The sequence below is a fragment of the Apodemus sylvaticus genome, chromosome 15 (genome assembly GCF_947179515.1).
Source record: "Apodemus sylvaticus chromosome 15, mApoSyl1.1, whole genome shotgun sequence".
Taxonomy (NCBI): domain Eukaryota; kingdom Metazoa; phylum Chordata; class Mammalia; order Rodentia; family Muridae; genus Apodemus; species Apodemus sylvaticus.
The window spans coordinates 74,160,689-74,182,779 of NC_067486.1; the positions used below are offsets into that span (position 1 = coordinate 74,160,689).

The window sequence follows — 22,091 nt, forward strand, 5'->3', positions numbered from 1 at the left end:
GAACAAGATGTTATTTAAACAATAAATAAATTAAAAGAAGAAAGAAAGAAGGAAGAAAGAAAAGGAAGGAAGGAAGAAAGGAAGAAAGGAAGGAAGGAAGGAAGGAAGAAAGAAAAAGAAAGAAAGAAAGAAAGAAAGAAAGAAAGAAAGAAAGAAAGAAAGAAAGAAAGAAAGAAAGAAAGAAAGAAAGGAAGGAAGGAAGGAAGGAAGGAAGGAAGGAAGGAAGAAAGAAAGAAAGAAAGAAAGAAAGAAAGAAAGAAAGAAAGAAAGAAAGAAAGAAAGAAAGAAAGAAAGAAAACCCTCACCTGTTCCCTGGAATAAAATATGAACTTGAATACTGAAAGTTGTTCAAACAGCCAGCTGGCTTTGCAGGTCAGCATTTTAAAGCCTCAACAAACAGTCCCTGGGTTCTGACCTTAACCTCCTTGAGCTCCAAGTTCCTGTGAGCATGCAGCTAACATTCCGTCCCTGGATGCCCTTTATTGGCCACCTACCCCATCATTAATGCACACTGCAGCGGGACACATGGCACTGAGCAGCTAACACATTCTGAGAGAGTTAATAAGAGTGAGTGAGTCACAGTATCTGGGTGCATCATTCTTTTTAGTATGTCAAGATCCAGTCCTTTCCGTGTCGCTTCCAAAATCCCAACTATGGGATGCCTGTGTTTGCCACTATTCCAGGTAACCACTGATAACTTTTGGTAGCTTTTAAAGGTCTCTTCGGGGTTGATACTCTGACAATTTGTCCTTTGTGTGATTTAACAACTGCATATAAAGGATTCTCTTCAAGATGTTCCTAGCACTCCAGGATTTATATTAGTTATTTTCCAAAAATGAAAGCTAGTACATTCATGATCTCAACTCTCATTTCTTTGTTACTAGCTGCAATGCTGTTGAAATATGTGATGTAAATGTATACCTTACTTTGTTATGCTTTGGTATGTTTTCAAACTCAGAAATGCTATCAACACAGAAATCTATGGCTGTATTAATTTCTAAAATGTCTACCAATCTCTGAAACTCCCTGGATTCTTGACAGTTTTTCAGTGCTGACTGCTGCAGAAAGAACCATTTTTAGGTTTATGTGGCTAGTCTGTGACAGCATCTTTTTTTAGTCAATAATGGCATCCTTGTATCTCTGTTACTTGATTGCAAGGCATCTGAGAGATTGAAGCATACAGCATATTAAGATCTCCTTTCTCTATTTCATAACAACTTGGGGGCCTGGCAGCTCATGCACTGGCCCTTCGGAGGTGATAATGAGATACCATACACTTCTTACTAGGGTACAACAGACAGAGAAGACTAGGAAGTGACTTGAAAGGGAAAGACTGGCTTAATTTGTTTTATCTGTTAAGCTAGATCCCAAATGGTTTACATCTAATCATAAACAAAGTTTCTTTATAGACAGAATTTGAATGCTCATTTTCCTCCCGGTTAGTATGCAAATCTCTTTGCAGCATTCTAGCAAAAGAGAATACAACTCATTTTCTGTGCTTATAAATTGTTCATTATCATGCTCTCTGATGGCCAATCCATTGCTCCATATGGCATAAATACTAGGTGCTAAAAAAAAGGCAGGTTTGCAATGAAAGGGAAAGCACATATTAAACACAAAATCCCCAAGCTTATCTCTCGGAATTTTGTAACAATTTATTTGTGCTTATATTTACATGTGATAGTCCGGAAAATAAATGCTTCAACTGACCTTACCAACCCTCAGTGCTACTTGTAAGTGATGTTTGAAAAGTCTTCTCATTGTACAAAAGAGTGTCAATTCATAGAGTCAAAGTAGCATACAAAAACAGTCTCTAAAAAGAAACAAATCTTTTCTTGTGATTGTGGGTGTGCAGTGTTGTCACCTCTAAGGTTTAGCACCTAGACCTAAGATAATTTTCTTAGATTGCTAAGGATTTTGGACATCTTAAAGGTTATTTCTTTTTTTCTTTGATAAATAGGTTAAAAGGTTTTATTTTATTTTCACCCAAACAGGAATATCATGTGACCATAAATTTACTTCAGAAATAGAAGCACTCCCTTTATATGTATAGTTAACTACTATTAAAAGTTATAGGATTCGGTTCTGTTTCCATTGACAAGGAATGTTTTTCCTTAACATGAAAATAATACCTAAGTAATGACCCTTCTGCCTCTCACTATAATGAAAAAAATTCAAGGGTCCCAATGGCTCTGTAGATCAAGCAAAGTCTACAGAGAAAACAATATACTCTTCAAATCCATCTCCTGTAGTATGCAGAGGAATCTCAGATTTCCTGCTCCTGCTGAATTTAAGAATCCACCCAGAGACTATTTTCTTTTCAATTAAAGCTCTGTGTACCAACAATAAACGATGCTGCAAAACTTTTAATTAAAAAAAAAAAAGAAAGAAAAAGATGTAAAATCAAATTGTCTCCAAGCCCGACTTTCATTAAAGGATTAGACCAATACAATGCTGCTTGAATTTTATTGTTCTAAATATGTGTTTCAGCTAGTGCTCTCGGATCTATCCTGTGAAGAAAATAAAATGTAAGTAAATAACGAAATATTCTCCGTTTTCATTTACCATTTGAAAAATTCAAAGAATCAGCAGACTCAAGTCATTTGAAAGCCCTAAAGATAATCATGTTTAAAAATTCACAATTTCTAAAATCAAAGCAAAACAAACAATACCAAACAAACCAAAAACAACAACAACAACAACAACAAAAACCACTAGGAAAGGTAATCATCATTGTGATCACTTTATTGAATAAAGAAGGTGCTCATGGATCTGCAGACCCTTCTGTTCTCTTGGTTTCTCCTCGTGTGATGTTTCCATGGCTGTTAGGGCACAGAAGAACCGGGATGTTCTCTTCCTTGACCCCCAAAGTGATACGTATGGTGATTTCAATGAACAGTTTCAAAGCAGTTCATTTTCAAACGTAACTAAATGAGCCCACATTTTATCCTGCTTGATGCGTGCATTTCAAAGGGCATCGGATGCGAATTGTGTGAATAATTGATTCATTTCATTACTTTTTGAGACTTAATGGTTCTCAGAATTCTATTCAGGAGATGAGGAGCTGCCATTAATAATGCTGATGATGATGAATGGGAACTGTAATGCAGTGTGACTGAGCGCAAGTGTCAGGAAAGCGCTTCTGCCAAGCGCTGTGCTCTGGGTGGGGTCCTCTGCCAGCCAGCTGTTTTCAATTATCATTGCCTCAGCCTCTATCTGTGAGTGGGCAGTCCTTCAGAAGCAGGAGCAGGCCAAGAGGGAGCTGTCCTCAGCCCTGGAACCATTCACAATTTCCGATCCTCTTGGCGGTGCTCTCTTCAGAAAAGAGCATTGCTCTTTTCAGCATCTGCATGCCCCTTCATTGCTGCTTCTTTGTATTAATTTCTGGATCTACCATTGTTCTATCTCTTCTGTGCCATGACTGAGTGATTCTTCATAGTGTTTACTGGACTCTGGGCTTCAAGGCTACCCACATATAGTGTCCTTATTTTCTCCCTTTGACAGAGAATAATAGACACTTGATGCCTGAGATGAGCCTTCAATGTTGAATCTACTCTCCAATCATTACAATGAGGAAGGAAGGTAGTGGGAAGCCTGACAGAGCTTCCGGGCTAGGAAGCAATAATCACTATTCCTTAATATCTCTTAACATCAATGGACTCAATTCCCCAATAAAAAGACATAGACTAACAGACTGGATAAGGAAACAGGACCCTACATTTTGTTGCATACAGGAAACACACCTCAGTGTCAAAGACAAAAACTACCTTAGAATAAAAGGCTGGAAGACAATTTTACAAGCCAATGAGGGAAACGAGCCGAAGTAGCCATTCTAATATCAGATAAAATTGACTTTCAGCCTAAAGTCATCAAAAGAGACACAGAAGGGCTATTACTTTCCCTTGATATTGAAGGGCCTGCGAAGAGAAGGGAGATAATCAGTGCATAGCCTGGTTTTAACTGATGGTTCGGTGTGAGCTTTCTTTGGGAAGCCATTTTACATCTCTGTTATATTTACCTTCATCACCTTTATTTTCTGCTGAGTAAAAATTTTTAAAAATCGCCTCAAGTAACATTCAAAATAGTAAGGAAGAGAGGTAGAGAATATTAAAAAAAAATGACCCATATTCAAGGTAAATAATATAAAAGGCATATACCATGCTCAAGATGGTGTTAGCTGATGAGTCTGTAATAAAAGATGTACTATTGGCTAGGAAACAATTAGGAAAAACCAGAAGTGCCACATCCAAACAAGATTCTCTTTGTCTACCTGCATATATTGGAGAGTTAATTTAGGATTATTTCTTTAATCTAAGACCCTTGTTTTAAATAACAGACCAAAAGAAAAGAATCATCCATTACTAGTTTTTCAGTGAAAGAGTAACACAAATCCACTCATGAAAAAGATCCATAGACCTGGTCAACTCTAAATATTCTTTAGAAATGAAAAAACATAAGAGAGAAAGAACTGGCACAAAGTTCATGTGAAAACAAAGAAGGACACCCATATTTGGATGCCAGGAGAGATAATAACTGGAAGGGGTGGGGCAGAATCAGTCTGGTGAAGGCCTGATTAAAATGAAATGCATTCTGGGTACCTGGCAGCCATGTTTTAGTACATCATCTATGTTTCAAGACTTTCGCAAGCAGTTTATATACATTATAAAATGATCTACTATTAGTTCCTCTTAAATTTCCTTTTAACCACTGGATATTTTTGCAATTTTGTTTGAATTACTCTTTTTGTAATCCTAGATGGATTTTTAGTGTAATGTTTAATGTAGGAGGGAAGAGGGCTTATGGGACTTTCGGGGAACGGGGATCCAGGAAAGGGGAAATCATGTGAAATGTAAATAAAGAATATATAGAATAAAAAATTTTAAAAATAAATGAACATAGTAATAAACAGCTTTTAAAACTCTTAAAAAATAAAAAAATAATAATACATTGTTCTGGTTTATATCATCTAAATATTATTATTGATGTATTAAATAAAACATATTGGTGCCCCCTTTCATTTTAATTAGTTATACTTTTAATTCACTCCTCTCCCTATAATAACCAATTATGCTGTCAAAGAGTACATAGTAATTAACAAATTATGAATATGATATATAAATATAAATGACTTTGTAAATTAATTGCCAGAATAAATTTCCTAATGAGATGTCAACAATCTGTTTGGCACAGTAGGTTGAACATTTTGTTTAACATTAGGGAAAAGTCAAAGTGTTATGGTACATACTTATATCTCAGAACTCTGAGGGAAGGCATAAAGATCTCAAGTAAAGGACAGCTTGGGCTACATAACAAGTTCAAGGCTTGGGCTTCATACCCCATCTTGGGGTAAGAAGTAAAACCATGTCATAGGATATAAGGACATAACTAAATAACATAGGAAAGCAAATAACAGACAAAATTTAGACTTGTGCCCAGAACTGAGAATACAGTGCTCAGTATTTCTACAAAAAAGGCATATTCCTATCCAATTTGTAATTCAGTTCCTTGTATACTTGGTTAAGTATTTGCGCGAGAAGCAGTCTGTGCTTTTTGTAGAGACCATGCAATTTACAGTCAAGTTCTAGCTGACATGAGTTGCTCCTCTCTCACTTCCAAATTATTACAGATGAATTGCACATTGGCTCATGTTGAGAAATGATTGTTCCAAAAAATGTAGCCCATGAAATTTGTTATTTCATTTATTCTAAAAATATTCTGAGGGTTTTTTTCCCTTGTTAGCAGAATTTCCTACTGGTTGTTATATAAGTAATGGCTCTCCGATGAGTGAGCAATGCTTCTTCCTCTACTCCTTTCCACATGACTTTTCTTTTCTTCTGTTAACTGCAGGGAGGAGGGGGAGGAGGAGGAGGAGGAAGAGGAGGGGGAGGATGGAGAGGAGGGGGAGGAGGGGGAGGAGGAGGAGGAGGGGGAGGAGGCCAGAGGCATAAATCAGCTCCACTGTTGTACATCATAGTTTCAGCATTCAGCCAGCAAACGGATATCAACTTTTGCCTATTTTCTTTTCAGATACTCGCCCTGAACTTGCTTCTTAATTCTTTTCCAGCATTTCTTTAAAGTGTTTTGGAACAGAATACTGGGTGTAGACTCCATATGGAGATACGGAGCATGCCATCCCCAGTTGCAGTATCACAGAGTGCTAAGGGACAAGAGGCCATCGCTAGTTTATTTTTATTTACCCTCTTGCATCTTCCAAAATAAAAGAGTTAAGCCATACAACTCATTTCACCTATATCTGGGTTTCTCAATTTTATAGAGAAGCAGAGTAATATACTCCCTCCTTATGTCACTGATGGTTGAAAGTAAATTATTTCACATGCAGCTATGCACCTGGTCGAGAACAGTTTCTGCTGTGGGAGACACTGAGTGATGGAAACAGAGGAGCAGCCCAGCAGCTCTCCCGGTGCCTCTTGAAGTCACCATATGAACAAATTTGCAACTTCACTTCAGAGATTTACAGCCCAGGGAGAACAACAAGGGTCAGTCTAGCCATCTGTGCAAGCGGGAATCATTCCACAACATCCAAATGAAATAGAGCCTAGGGGCTCCGGTGTACAGTGTATTTCCTTTGACATCTACTCATAGAGACTTCTAATCATTTCGAGTGTTTCCTTAAATCTTTTTTTTTTGTTTGTTTGTTTTTTGCTTTGTTTTGTTTTTTGAGACAGCGTTTCTCTGTGTAGCCCTGGCTGTCCTGGAAATCACTCTGTAGACCAGGCTGGCCTCCAACTCAGAAATCTACCTACCTCTGCTGGGATTAAAGGCATGTGCCACCACTGCCCAGCAGCCTTAAATTTTAAAAACTAGTAACTCTTTTTTTCTACATCTTTTCCTTTTTACTTGAAAATTTGAAATTAAAATTTTAAATTATTTATTAACTTTACATCCCAATCTCAGCCCATCCTCCGCCCAGTCTCCCCAAACTCACATGACCCCTCCCCCATCCCACTATCCCCTTTTTCCTCTAAGAAGGGGGAGGCCCCCTCTGGGTACCAACCCACCCTGGCACATCAAGTCACTGCAGGACTGTGCACACCCTCTTCCACTGAAGCTAGTCAAGGCAGCCCGGTTAGGGGAATAGGAGCCATAGAAGGGCAGCAGAGCCCTGGACAGCTTCTGTTCCCGTTGTTGCGGATCCCCAAGAAGAACAAGCTACACATCTAAGTGTTTGAGAAGCACATAGATAATCTCTTTAGCATTCATACACACATACAATGTATTTGACTCCAGCCTCCCCTGCCAATGCTTCTCCCACCTTTTCCTCTTCCACCTTCTTACACTTCTCTTACCCCTCTAGTTGTTTCCCTGACTCTTTCATACCCAGTGAGTTGAGTTAGTGCTGCCTTGATGTGCCTGGGTGTGGGACTTTATTTCCTGGGGAGTGAGCTGTCTCTCACAGCTTGTATGCTTCAAGAAAAATAGCTCTTCCTCTCTAGCGAAGAAAACAAAAGCTAACAACAGTCAATAGCTCCTCACACAATGTGGGACAGCATGAGCTCATTCCCTAACCATGGCGAAAATTTGTTTGGTTTTAGTATTTTGTAGGTTTTGTACATGTGGTCCCAGCTATTGTGAGTTCTTGTATCCAACTGCCACTTCTATCAAATACTATTACATTACAGATGTTCACTCCGGCTAGCTCTTACATTCTTTTTGTTGTTGTTGGTTGGTTGGTTGGTTTGGCTTTGGTCTTTGTTTGTTTTTCAAGACAGAGTTTCTCCGTGTAGACCAGGCTGTTCTGGGACTTACTGTGTGGACCAAGCTGACCTCAAACTCAGAGATCCATCTGCCTCTGCTTCCCGAGTGCTGGGACTAGAGGTATGTTCCACCATTGATCTTGCTCTCTTTCTGCCTGCCCTCCATATTTAAACGTGCACATTGCACCCTCTTTGTTTTTAACTTGATGGGTAGCTGGTTTAAGATTAACATCAGCATCCTAGGATGACTATTATTCAATGATAACTTTATTTTTAAGACTACAATCTTTCTCTACTTTGAAAATATTTAAAATTGGAGCCATTATAATGTTGTTAGAGTATTTAAAAGCTCAAAAGTTACTTTTGAAAAACACAATTGAGAAAGAACTGAAATCCAGGAAAAAGGAAGGATGTCCCTCTAGTCGGAAGACCCATCTTCTAGCTTAAGACTAGCTTCTGAATAGCTCTGGAGGTTCTTCCTGAATTCAAGTGCTGGAATTGATGTCCCTAATTCTCTGGATGGCAGGTGTGAATGATTAGAATGAAATGCACAGAACCTCCACAAGGGGGTGCAAAGGGCTCAAAGGAGAAAACAAAATGAGATTGGGTATGTGTTAACCCTTAAATCTGTGTTAAATGGCTCAACACTTTCAAATAACAAACAAAATGAGGTACTCAGTCTTTATGGTTGACTATGTTATATGGACCATCTAAAATGGAAAAGGATACTGGCAGAGATTTCTATTTGAATAAGAAATGCTCCATATGCCAAGCCAAGAGTTTAGAGGTGAAGGATCTAAAGCAAGAGTTCCTGGTTTCTTCATAGCTTAAGTAGTAGAGTATGTTTTTAAGATTTTTGCATTTTAGTACTTTAGAATTTTGTCATACACACACACACACACACACACACACGACTACAAGTCATATATATGTGTATAGACAGACATATATATATACATATATATATATGATTTCATACATACATATATATATATATATATGATTTCAAATTATAAAAGTATGACACTAACTCAGATGAGGCTCTACAAGAACAATGAAGCCCCTTGTTTGTCCAATGGTTCCTGCTTTACTGGGATGGTTTGACTACTTGATCTTAAACATGCACACTGCACCCTCTGTGTGCACTCACTCACTGAGTCATTCACTGTGCTCAGCTGGTAAAATGTCCACTTGTACAGGCATCAGCACCTGGGCTCGGTCCTCAGAACTGGTGACAATGACACCATGTCCCTTATAAGATTTGTCACTGGTTATTTTCAAGCTCCTTCTCTGATGCTCACTTTTCTTAGAATCCTTTCTAAAGTTAATTTCAAGTGTCCAGTTTTCTCTCAGCTATGTGTATTTATGAACATTGCTAGCCTCTGTAGGTATCCCCAAATAAAAACATACCCCAAATCCAAAGCTCAAAAAAAAAATAAAAGTTAAATCAAATTTTGCTATAGTAAACGATTTTTTTTGTCTTCTATGTCTGCTATGTTTGGCACAAAACAAAAAACCAGATACAAACAAACAAACAAAAGCTATGATGTGTCAAATATGATTTCTGACTTTTGTCCTGGAACTCCAGTGCACCACCTCCTGAAGAGTGCTGGCAGGCATATATTATGAATGCTTTCAAGCTATAACATGCTCAGCATCACTTTAAGGTTGCCTGAAGACAGTATGGCTATAAATGTCTCCATTTCAGAAACTGCCCAGACTCTAGTGACCAGTACCACTGTGTACTTCCAGGACGACATGACAGTGTCGATATATCCAAAGACCCTCTATGTTCAGCACACTATGCCTCCCAGCACAGACAAGGGCAAAAAGCAACCACAGTCTTTACCAAAATGCTACAAAACAGTCTCTGGGCCACATGCTGAAATTCTGTTTCACTTGGACCAAGTCTGCACAGTTCAAATTACTCTCAGCAACAAATTTTTCCATATTCTTACTAGAATAGCCCTTTAAGCCTCACTTAAAGCATTCCACTGCTTTCCAAATCCTCAGTCTCAAAATCTACATTCTTCCAAACAAAAGCAGGGTAAGGTCTATTCCAGCAATACCCTCGTCCCTGATACCAACTCTGAGTTGAACAACACATGTTTGTTCACACCTAAGAAGTTAGTCCCCCTGATTCTAAACCCACCTTGAAGAATTAGAATTACAAAGGGCTCCATCTGGACAGCTAAAAAAGCAGAATAAGAATGGTGGGGTGATTATCATCTGATGCTTCTGACATTTTGTCCTTAAAATGTTCCTAGCTAACATCTCCAGGCTTCAGAATACCTACTTCTAGATTCAAAGCTATCACAATGGAAAATTTTATTTACACATCTAGTGCAAATCTACTTGTCTTCTTGGTGCCTTGAATGATACCTAGAGAGTAACTATTTCTTAGTATATCGAAACTGATCTGTAGGAGAATGAGTGGGTGGATATTCTGGGGAAATAGATGCGTTGTATATAAAGTTTAAGGCCCAAAGAATAGTCTTCAGTTGTCTAAAATTAGATACTTACTGCTCTTTCTGTATTACTAGGTGTGTAAATTACGATGAGCAGTATCCTGATGGCTGGTATATCTGGTAAGGCTCTCTTCAAACTGTTATATAAAACATGTGGCTATCTATCCACACATCTGGGTAATTTGAAACAGCCAAGCCCCTCAAATTGTATCTCATTACAAACACTCACTCCTTCTGTCTCTGGCATTTCTTCTGTCTCTCCCCTTCCATAAGGATCCCTGAGCCTTAGGGACACAGGTATGATATATGCCCCCAACTCAGATCTGCACACTCTACAGTCTCTCTTTTTACAAGTTGATGAATAATTAGTTTAAGACTAACATCACCATCCTGGGGAAACACAGCTGAAAGAAAACTGGGTGAGTATGAGTCAATAGCTATAGAAATATCAGTTTCAGGGCAGTGTTTGCTAAATGCCTCCTACGATAAAGAATCTATTGTTTGTAAGACTCAGAATTTATTCTATAACTAAAGTTTGTTAAGGATAAAATAATTATTCCCTCTTGAAAACTTTCCAAATGATTCTTCCTCTTCTGGTTGTAAAAGCCATCCAACATAGCCAAATGTGTCTTTAATGAGATATTCCTCCAGAAAATTTAAAACAGTCCTTCTAATTCCCTAAATCAAAACTTGCATATTTTCCAAACTTAACATTAACAATTCTGTTAATACAACATTCAATTCCTCAAAGGCAGAGACCCTGTCTTCTTTATCTTGAATCCGCAATTCCAACATCTCACACAGGTACATTTGCTTAAATACTAATCAAATGATTAGAATGTTGAATAAAAGAAGGAAAAGATGGGGGAAAGAATGGGAGAAAGACAGGGTGACTTCACTTTTTAGATTAACCCCTCCAGTTTTCAAGAAAAAAATGATTGGCATCAGCTATCAGCACCAGCCCTCCCTGAGGACACTGCAATGGACATGATAGCAGATTCCTCTAAGAACTTGACCTTCTCATTTGCATTCGTTAGCTTAAGTATAGCTGAGACCCTGTGTACTTCCCAGACAGTGACAGACGATACACTTCTACATGCTCCACCTCATTTTTCCTCTCTTACTTTTGGTGCCAGGTTCTTCTTGCTGATTTTCTTAGTGGTTCTCCTTTGTGGAGTAGTGCTTTTCTGTCTGCACTGCTGGCTGAAAAGGTGCAGAATCGATCCTCCCAGACGCACCATAGCTGTTTATGCTGTTGGAGACTTGGATCCAGTTTATGGTGAGTTTTTGATATCCTACTGGGTTCCTCTACAAAATCAGGAAAAGCTATCGTTGCAAAGCAGATTTACACACTTAGAAAATGCGTAACTATTGGGAAACTCAACGGTATGTATTATAGAGAGAGCATACAAGATCAAGCCTGAAAAGACAGCAAAGAGAACATAGGCCTCGTGGACTCATCAAAGAGAACGGTGAAAGAGCCTAAGCAGTTTATTCAATCAACAAATGAGTAGAAATGTGGGGAGGTAAACACTCCAAATGAGTGGGAGCTCTTACAGTTCAGAAGAGTGTCTCTTGGCTTTGATATCACTCTTTCCTACCCTGTAGTTAGAGTCTTAATTACTAAGCCTTTGCCAACTCATTTAACTCATCTCAAATAACACTGAACCACTTTTTCTGAAGTAACAGTTGCCACTGGAGAGTCTGAAACCACAAGGATTGGGCGCAAGACAGTCAGCTCTAAAGTACTTTCCCTGTAACACCTCTAAGGAGTCCTGATTCTGCCAGTGCCCATCCTCAAAAAAGAGCTCGCACTCGTTTGGAGTGTTTGCCTCTGCCCATTTCTATTTGTTTGTTGATTGAGCAAACTGCATAGACTATTTAGTCATTCTCTATGACAAGTCCATGAGGCATATGTTATTTCCGCGGTCTCTTTACTCTTTCGGGCTTGTTCTATCCAAAATTATGGCCTGGTCATCATTTTCCAGTTTTCACACCGAGAAGAAAATGGGGAGGGAAGAAAACAGGGAGGGGAGAGTTGGTTGTAGCAGTCAGTCTTATGGGTAAGCAGAGTGAAAAACACTTGAGGGTTTCTGTGTGGCTATGGTTGGTCATCATTTCTTCACCTGTAAGCTTTGCCCTTTTATCTAGAGATAGTGAGATTTTCCCCTGCCAGGTTTTATGTTATCACACAGCTGACCAAAGAGTTCTTGATTAAAAATTAACTTGGCTACCTTTCAGAAACTTGAGCCAGTGTGGAATTTTCAGTATCTAAAACAGAGAAGTAAACAACTAAGTTAATGGGGGAAAAAACAAAAACAAAAGCAAAAATTTAAGAGAGTTTAACTTCCACACATACTATTAAGGGTCTATGGGATATTCGGTCACAAAAGGTAGAAATATACCATTATCCCAAACCCTTTACAATGCTCAGGGGGCATTGTAGAAGAGAGAGCCAAAAGATTGTAAGAGCCAAAGGCCAGGGAGAAAATGGCACAAACCATGTCTTTTAGAAATGACAGGATGTTGCACCCAGGAATCGGAACAGCTATGGCTGAGCAGTTAGCACTCCAGCACAGAAAGGGGAGAGGTATGCAAGATCCCATTCCTAGATGAGGAGCTATTGACAATTAATGGCTGAGTAAAATTTCCTTAATGTTATAGCCCCTGATAGGTTAAGTATGTTCTGATGGATGGTCCCTACCAATGCTTCAGAAATGAGACTCAGTGGGTTATTAAAAGTAAACAAAGAGGACAGGAAGTTTGGAGTAGGTAGGGAGGTAGAGGTGGATCTGGGAATGGTGAGGAGGTGGGAGTGGACCTAGGAATGATGGGGAGGTGGGGGTGGACCTGGGAATGGTGGGAGGTGGGGGTGGATCTGGGAATGGTGGGAGTTGGGGGTGGAGCTGGGAATGGTGGGAGGTGGGGATGGAGCTGGGAATGGGTGGGAAGTACAGGTGGATCTTGGAATTAGGGGAGGTGAAGGTGGACCTGGGAATGGTGGGAGGTGGGAGTGGATCTGGGAATAGGGGAGGTGGGGTGGACCTGGGAATGGGTGGGAGGTGGGTGTGGACCTGGGAATGGTGGGTGGTGGAGGTGGACCTGGGAATGGTGAGAGGTGTGGATGGACCTGGGAATGGTGGGAGGTAGGGGCGGACCTGGCAATGGTGGGAAGTGGAGGTGGACCTGGGAATGGGGGGATTTGGGGGTGGACCTGGAAGTAGTTTCCAGAAGGAACTGAAGTAATTATGATCACTTACACATGAATGAGATTCTGAAAGAATTAACAAAAATATATTAAAAAGAGAAATATATAATGATTCTTACTTTCTATACTGTTCCCAGCTTGAAGTCATTACTTAAACAATGATAAGCCACTATCAATTTGAGAAATGGTTGTTTGGAAAGGATAATTAAATTCTTCAACAACAAATAGATATTTCTCCTAAAATAAAAACCACTTTTCATGTAGTATCAAGAGAATTATGGTCACTAAGCCTAACAACATGTTTGTCAAAGAGATATTCATGGAAATATTGATCTCCTTTTTTATTTAAATACTTACTTAAAAATGTGATTTTCTTTCTTCTGAGTAACCTTTTATTTCTAAAGGAGAACACATAGCCTTATTTTCTTGGCCTTTCTTTCTTTGTGAGGAAAATTCTTCCACTAGGCTACCTTAAATATTAAGAGAAGTTTCTTGCTATGTTTTAAATATCATACTTCCTGACTATTCTGTTACAATTTTATTTTAAGACTTGTTATAGCCATGGTTGTGTAATATTTTTCTACTTGCTGCATTGTGGTTCACATACCTGATATTAAACTTGCCTGAATAGCCTCAGAGTGGGGAAAACAGACATTAAATCTAACACATTGCATCAATAACATGCTGAGATGGCCCTAAGATCCAGGCCTTAAAATTACAGCCTCTAGTTAGGCTGAAGCCATTATAAAATAAATAGATAGATAGATAGATAGATAGATAGATAGATAGATAGATAGATAGATAGATAAAGAAATAAATAAGAAAGGCAAGAAAGGCATTGTCTTTCTTTAAAAAAAAAGGTAATGTTTATTTCAAATCTATCAAGTCCTAAGCAATAATTTGAGATGTTTCAGATCTTATCTCTAGTTCATAAATGTCAGCTTTGGAAAGTGCTCCTCAGTTCTCTCAGGGGCTCTCCCCTCTCTCCCCTAGTGAATGTATTACTAGACCTTTGCTACTAAATGGAGGTAGGGAGCTTTTAAAGTCTGGTGCGACTACTCATATCCTAGACCCCTTGTCCCATGATACAGAGCACTGCTTAGGAACATTAAAATATTTAAAGGGCCACCCCTGATAATAGGGATTTCATTCTAGGAGCTGAATTCCTGCCATTTTCCATCCTGTCTTCCAAGCCTAGAGTTAAAGGTTCTGGTTCTTACTTTTAAAGAACCATTTAGCCCTCTTGCAGAGTCTTTTCTATTTCTCTACATCTTGGAGGACAGTGACTCAAGTGCTTCTTCTCATCTATACTTCCCTTACCAACTTGGAGAGGGCAGAAGGCAGCCCCGCCTTCTGTTTCTCCTCTCCTATCCTGTCTGGGGGTGTTTACCCTGCAGAGAAGGCAATCTGTAATGCAAATGTTGACCTAGAGGCATGCCTGCCTTTTGGTATTCTTATTTCTCTTTGCTAGGACAAAATACAGGAGAGCAATTTAGACAGTGGTAAACTCTATCTTCTTAGGGTTTGCTAGCTAATAATTTCAAGAAGTAAATTCCAGAGATTATTTTAAGACAATTCACATCCTAGACCCACACTGTATTTACATACTAGATGAGAATTTCATTATATGTACACACTCTGAACATATCCTTTTCCTTTTTAAGTATTTATTATCCCAGGAAGTAAGAGCCTTCCCTGATCTTCTAGTTCCCGAAAAACATTGTAAAGACAAAATGAACTATATCTCCCTCCACATCTCCAAAGGATGTGCTCACAGCAAGTTTGATGTGTGAACTGTATACACATCTTCTGTTAAGAAAGGAGAATAAATAGATAGAAATCGCTGGAGTGACACTGATGAGCTATGAGAATATAGGATAGGGCTCCCGACTAGCTTCGATCTCAGACACACAGAGGAAGTTCCCCTACCCTAGGACACAGGATGCAGAAAGTGGGTCATTGGAAGCATCTTAGTGGATGCAATCCATTTGATGTATGAACCCTCACTTACTCCTGGACCTTTACTTTATTTCTTCAAAAGTTATTTCACTTTAATACCACTACTTATTGCATATATTAATTGAAATTGCTCTGTTATTCTGACATGAAGGGTCAAAGATTTGACACTCAGGAGCTCGAAAACATTGCCCTCAAAAACTAAAAGCCAAGAGGAAAATTTTAACTGATGATTAAAGGCTAGAACTGTTTGAACTTTGCTATTACTAAAATGTATAAAATAGGCAATTTTATATATGTGTAGCATTTCCTGCCAATATTACAATATTACAACCCAATATTGCTTGGGTTACCAATTTATTAGATTGGAAATATGAAAGAGGAAAAAAGTAGGAGCAGGGCTTTGCATCCTTATAAAGCATGCACAGGGAAGGTGTTCTCAATGTCTGATGAGACCTTAGCTCTGAGAAAGGTCCCTGGGATCTCATCCAAACGCATGAGGTGGAAGAAGCCTGGTGTAGCAAAGGCATCTCTTCACAGTCCTCTGCTGACTCAGTGCTCAGATAAATGGATCCTACTTCTTTCTTAGGACCTTTGCACGTGCATGAGGTGTTCTAGAGTCAGACGCCTCCCTGTGTGGATCCAACAGAGAAGACCTTGACATTGAATGCAATCAGTCTTCCCTGTGGTGGTCATGCTTACAATGTAAAGTTTATTATTCATGGGACAGGAAGACATAATCCCTCTGGCACATCCTGCTGTGGGTCACGTGCTGTATCCACTGAGTTCATCTTATCAAGTCCAACTGCTTGAAAGTCTTTGGAGTTACAGCCTTTAGAAAGCCAACTCAATTAAAATTATGTAAGCAGTGAGGCTCTTAATAGAGTCTGACGGGTACTCCTCAGGAAAAGAGATTAACATGGAGACTGTTACAGGAACAGAACAGAGGGAAGTTGCTGTGAAGACAGGAGGGGAAGATGACCATCTGTAAGCTAAGGAGGGCGGTCTCAGGAGACAGGAGCCCTGCTGACTCTTGATTCTGAATATGTCCTCCAGAGTCATGAGCAAAGAATTCTGCTGATAAAGCCACCCAGTCTGTGGTACATTTCTGCAGCAGCCCTAGCAAACTCATTCACAATCTCAGCAGGAGAAGGGTTGCCTAAGAATAGGAGGAATTCAAGAAGGTCAAGAGTTAAGGAAGTAGACGATAAGGAGCCAGAATCTTGTTTGGTATTGGAGATGTGTGAAGATTCCTGGCCGTCCCGTCGGTTCATTTTATAGAGATTTTAAACCATCCCTTTCCGTTCAGCTGCGTGCTCACCTCCTGTCCCAGGATCCAGCTAGAGTCGCATAGGCAGTTTTCCTTTCTTTGTCATTCTCATCCCTACACCACACTGCCTTCCATGTCTAGCTCTGCATCACATCTCTCCTACAAACCAGGACAAAATGCATTCAGCCCCTTAGGTCTTCTTAAGTGTGATCATCTGGGAGCCAGCTTCTCCTTTGCTCTAGTCCCTTTCCCTCAGGCTTTAATCCTAGTGCTATGGAGTTGTTGTTTTTTGTTTGTTTGTTTGTTTGTTTTTTCCTCTACCACTTGAATTAGGAGTAAAATGACACCTTATTTGAGCTCCTTGTCAGCTTCAGAATGTTACCTGTTATTTTAATAATCTTTTGGAAGCTTGACTCTAATTGGTAATTCTACAGAAAGTACAGAAGATTTGCAACCATTTCCTTCTCCTCATTCCCTTTCCCCCTTCCCAGCAAATGTGGAGAACAACAACACACAGTGAGTCACTTCTTAAAGGAATCCATGCAAGTTTTAACTAAGGGCAGGACAAGGATCCCATCTGTTATGGTTAGTACACCCATAATGTAGAGTGAGGACCGTAAAACAGTGACATAGACATTGCAGTGATTTCAAAATTACGTATTTTAAAATATATTTAAAATTATATATATATATATATTTAGTTTGTCAGATTCTGTTTTAGTTTATATTTGAAAAGTAATGTCAAGTGAGTTTTACAGTGTATTAACACCAAAATTAATTCACTAAAAATAGGGGTAAAATTGTGACCTAATGGGAAATAATGACTGTAGAGCAGAAAGGCTGAATAGAAGCCCATTTTAATAAGGAAGTAAGCATTTAATGTTATGATGGGAAGTGAATGGGAGGATTGAATGGTGAATGGAAAACAGTTAAGGCTGGGGGTAGATAAGAGCCTAACATTCATTAAAAGAGATGGGAGGAGACACCGTACCTCTGTTTGTCCACACGTTAATGAGCATTGCTAGTTTACTACGAAGTCTATGTAGCATCCCTGATAAAGACCTCCAACTCTGCTTCCTCCGGGGATGCTCACTCTGCCTCAGCCCCTCAGGGCTAATGGTCCAGGTTCCTGCCTTCCAGTTATGCAGTTTCTCTGACTTCATCCTTTTCTGCAGTTTCACAGATTTTTTTTTTCCTCTTTCAGAAGGAAAAAAAAAAAAACCAAAAAACAAACAAGTGCTGGTTTTTCCAGCAGTGATTAAATGTGAGTTCCTTCAGTTGGGAAGAGCAAGGGGTGTGTGTGTGGTGTGTGTGTGTGTGTGTGTGTGTGTGTGTGTGTGTGTGCAGACCTGGACAAGTAGCAAGCCTTTACATAGCCTACTCTTTCTCCCTGTAGGTGGCTGGCGGTTCTTTTATTACAGGATGTTAGAGTTTCTGTGTACGATTTATAGACCACATGCAAATACCCTATGGCATGCTAGGAAGGGATGACAGCATACCTCATCCGAACAATTCTGCTAATGGCGGGCGGATGAGTCAGCACTGTGCAGGTGTGCACACCTCCTCCATTTGTTCACACAGAGAGCTCTCTGAGAAACTGTTGCTACCATTCTCAACACGCTGAAGATGCAGAAACAGAGACATTTGAAGATGAAGCCTCCCAATTAGTGTACCAGAGAGCTATAACTCACATTCAGGTTTTCTAGCTTTTCCTCTGCGTGAGGAGAGAGCGATAAAGCAGGCAAAGATGACCAGGCCTGGTGATTCCTATCTGTAAATTCCAGCACTCAGGAGACATAAGCAGGAGACAGAGTAGTTAAGAGAGTGGGCGCTAGACAGTGAGATCTCCTCCTTCCCCATTTCCCAGTGCCCCAATGAGGACAGAAAAGAAAGACATGAAAAGTATGTTAAAGTAAGTCAAATCTGTTGCAATTATTATCAATCACATAAGAAATCTGGAGTCTAATTATAGTAACTCATTGATAAATGTGTGGGTTTTACAAAATTGAATAATAAGTGAGTCTTCAACCAACAAGTTTTCTGGTGAAGCCATAGGGTTTTCCCAGTACATTTAAACCGAGTTAAGTTGTTAAAAGGTGAACATAAGGCTACTAAGATGGCTTGTTGGGTAAAGGCAATTGCTGACAAGCCTGAAGACCCCAGTTCAGTCCCTGGGGATCCACATGGTGGAAGGGAAAGAAGTTAACTTCTGCAAATTGTCCTCTGACCTCCCTACTTGCCTTATAAACAAATGCATACACACACAAACAAATAAATAACCCCTTGCTCCAACCACTTCTAACCACAAGAACTTGTATTTAAACACGGTTTTGAGGTTCTCTAAGGTTTAATTAGCTTATCAATAAAACACCTATGGTTTTGATAGCAACCATAAAAGCAAGAGGGAAATTGTAGTATAGAGATCCAATTTCTTCACCACAGGGACCAATTGTCAGAATCCCATCACCCAGATCACAATATTGATGTCAGCAGGATAAATCAATTAAAACTAAAGGGAATAATACCTGTGCCAAGCCACTGGCCAAATGTTCCCAGGCAGCAGGCTAAGTCTGCAGCAGTCTACCAGGGAAATAACCACTGTTCACACATGTGTTCTGCATGGAGGTAATTACTGAGGTAAGGAGAACAGCTTTAATTCTGTTTGATGGCATACACTGGTTTAGCTGACGTACGTCCAAGCTTATGTTCTTCAAAAGGTTTTGTCTCACTATATTTTTACTTAGTGATTTTTATCATATCTAATAAATCATTACATAAGCATTAAAGTTGCATTGATAAGAAGATAATGTTACAGATTTAAATTGCTATATGTTCTTAGCATGGTGCTGTATTTGATGCTACAAAAGAGAAGTAACCCTTTGCCGTATCCCTGGCTCATTTTAGACGCTATGCATTATTTACCATTTTTTTTTACATCAGAAAAAAAGAAACTTCTTTTAAGTTTCTTTTTTCAGATAACTAATGTTCATTTTTCAGAGATAGATATCATTCTTATCCTTTTTGCTAAAGAAGAGAAAAGTGAGCTAAGTAAATATAATAAATATAATATAATATAATATAATATAATATAATATAATATAATATAATATAATAATATCAGCATGGGGTGGATTGTTAATTAAAAATTCATTCTTAAAATACTGGAGAAAGAAGTGACACATATTTAATACATTTCAGTTTTCATAATCCATACAAAGTAACCTTTTTGGTAATGTACATATGGATTTTATCAGTGAGCTAATGTGGAGCACTCTGAATCTATTGATAACTATGCTATGTTCTTTGTCATCTTCTGGATGCTAACAAGTCTGAGGCCTTCAAGGAAGATGAGTGAACCTCTTCTGGGAGAGGACAGGAGGAAGCAATTTTGACTCAATAGCCTATACAGTTTCAAGGGGGAAATAATGACCTTGCCATTATAATTCAAAAGCAGATATAATCAATATGTAAATATGTGGGAATGCTTGTGTTTCCTTTAAAGTTAATATATAAAAATGTCAATGAAATTCAGAGTTAGACAAATACCCAGAATAAAAAGAATAAGTATGCAAAAAGAGAGAGCTATAAAATATTACTATTGATTCTTTTTTCCCAGTGACTCAAAAATAGTCCTTCAAGGAAATACTGATTTCTGAAACAGCCACTGGAAAAAATTCAAGGTCTCTCAAGGTTACAACTTAGGAAAAGAAATGCTTGTTTAATGGCTGTATTATATATAATCTAGTTGTAAGAACATCTATTTAAAAGTTTTTCTTTAATTTATAATGTCTTGTCTTTAGTATGTGTGCATTTTAAGTGCAAACTTGTTACACCTTATCTCAACATGCTTACTACTTACTGCAATGAAACACTGCACTATTTGTCCTATGGCATTTTGAGAATCTAAACATGACACAGGGCTTTAAGAATAGCCTAATGTTCCTAGTGACACTTGGGTTTCCTATGAGAGAGACCTTCAGCAAAGACAGCATTAATATGTAGAAGAATCATATTCATGGTCCCTATCAGATAATACTCCTTTCTGGTTTCAGTTGCTACAGTGTAACTGTTTCCAGGCAGATTAATCAGTAATGGCATAAGCTGATCATTCTGGGAAATTTGCTCCTTACAGTGACTCAGCGATCATTGTGGCGGGAAAGGTGGCTGTAAATGTTTTTTCTCAAGGGCACAAATAAATCTCTGTTGCTCCAGTGATCCAAGAAAGGACAGATTTTATCTCTGTGCACTGCCTGTCACCTGAGAGATGACACTCTCCCCCCCCCCCCCCGCTCTTTTTTTCTAGGTGCAGAAATGGCTCGAAGTCCAACATCTGGAATCTGCCGTCCTACTCAAAACACTGAACTCTGCCCTGCTCCGTGTTTTGGTGCATTAGGTCCTCCACCTCCATATGAAGAAATTCTAAAAGCAGACTGATTTTATGCTGAATCAGTAGCTATATTTGTATATACAGTCAAATTTGGGCACAATTCTTTGGCTTAGTTGAAATTCCTGGAGACCTGCTATAATGTCTGAACACTTGCAAGCAGACAAAAGAATGGAGTGGATGGCAGGAAGAAATATTTGCCCTCGTGATGTTTTAATAGTGAGTGAGTAGATTCTGGAGTATTGCTTTGCTACACTTTTAGACTAGACAACATTGTCATTTTATTTCTTAAGGAGGCAGAAATAGGTGAAAACACTTGGATTGGTCTGGTCTCACACTGTCTTTCACATCATATTATTTGATGCCCTGACATCTCTACCCTCATCCAGCCTCTACCAGAGAGTCAGTGTAAAATAAATAATTTAACAATGGCTCACACAAAGATTTGTGTATGGCTAAGAGGGAGAATATTTGAGTTGAAGTTGAAATGAGAGAAGAGGAAGAAAATCCTGTTTGAAATTGATGGAGGAAAAGAAATGAAAACAAAGAGGAAAGATCACAAGACACAACACAAGAAGTTTCATTTCCCAACTAGAGTAGAGAGAAGGGTACCTGGAATCAGAAGACTGCTAAAGATATAAACTGTAGGAAATGATGCTGTGGGGAGGAAAAAGGGGGAAGGACCTCATTGTCCTTGTTGAATGTGATCTCTAGATCCCAGGTCCCTCAGGATCTGCATTTATTGGACCAACATAAGAAAAAGTTCTGTTTTAGATGCTCTTTGTCTAAGGACAACATTTAATTGGGGCTGGATTACAGGTTCAGAGGTTCAGTCCGTTATCATCAAGACAGGAACACGGCAGCACCCAGGCAGGCACGGTGCAGGAGGAGCTGAGAGTTCTACATCTTCATCTGAAGGCCCCTGGCAGAATACAGGCTTCCAGACAGCTAGGAAGCTCACACCCACAGTGATACTTAATCTAACAAGAGTATACCTACTCCCACAGGCCACACCTAATAGTACCACACCGGTTGAGCATAGACAAACCATAACAGATGCCTTTTTAAGCTTGAAGACTCTGGCAGGAGA

The 22,091-nt window shown here is 39.1% G+C and overlaps 1 protein-coding gene across 1 annotated transcript; it reads left to right on the forward strand.

Moving 5' to 3' along the window:
- Positions 1 to 608: 608 nt before the first annotated feature.
- On the forward strand, positions 609 to 21,051 carry Tmem207 (transmembrane protein 207). The gene is made up of 5 exons (XM_052158237.1): positions 609 to 683; positions 2,491 to 2,528; positions 10,259 to 10,303; positions 11,320 to 11,462; positions 20,921 to 21,051. Exons 1-5 carry the CDS (start codon positions 609 to 611, stop codon positions 21,049 to 21,051), a joined length of 432 nt encoding a protein of 143 aa, XP_052014197.1.
- Positions 21,052 to 22,091: the final 1,040 nt, after the last annotated feature.

What these genes read in the sequence shown, in the direction of transcription:
- Tmem207 (XM_052158237.1), top strand. Translation starts at nt 609, where the DNA reads ATGTCAAGATCCAGTCCTTTCCGTGTCGCTTCCAAAATCCCAACTATG. An exon ending in TGTGTTTGCCACTATTCCAG is followed by an intron (nt 684 to 2,490) that starts GTAACCACTGAT and finishes TATGTGTTTCAG; the next exon opens with CTAGTGCTCTCGGATCTATC. An exon ending in AGACTTGGATCCAGTTTATG is followed by an intron (nt 11,463 to 20,920) that starts GTGAGTTTTTGA and finishes CTTTTTTTCTAG; the next exon opens with GTGCAGAAATGGCTCGAAGT.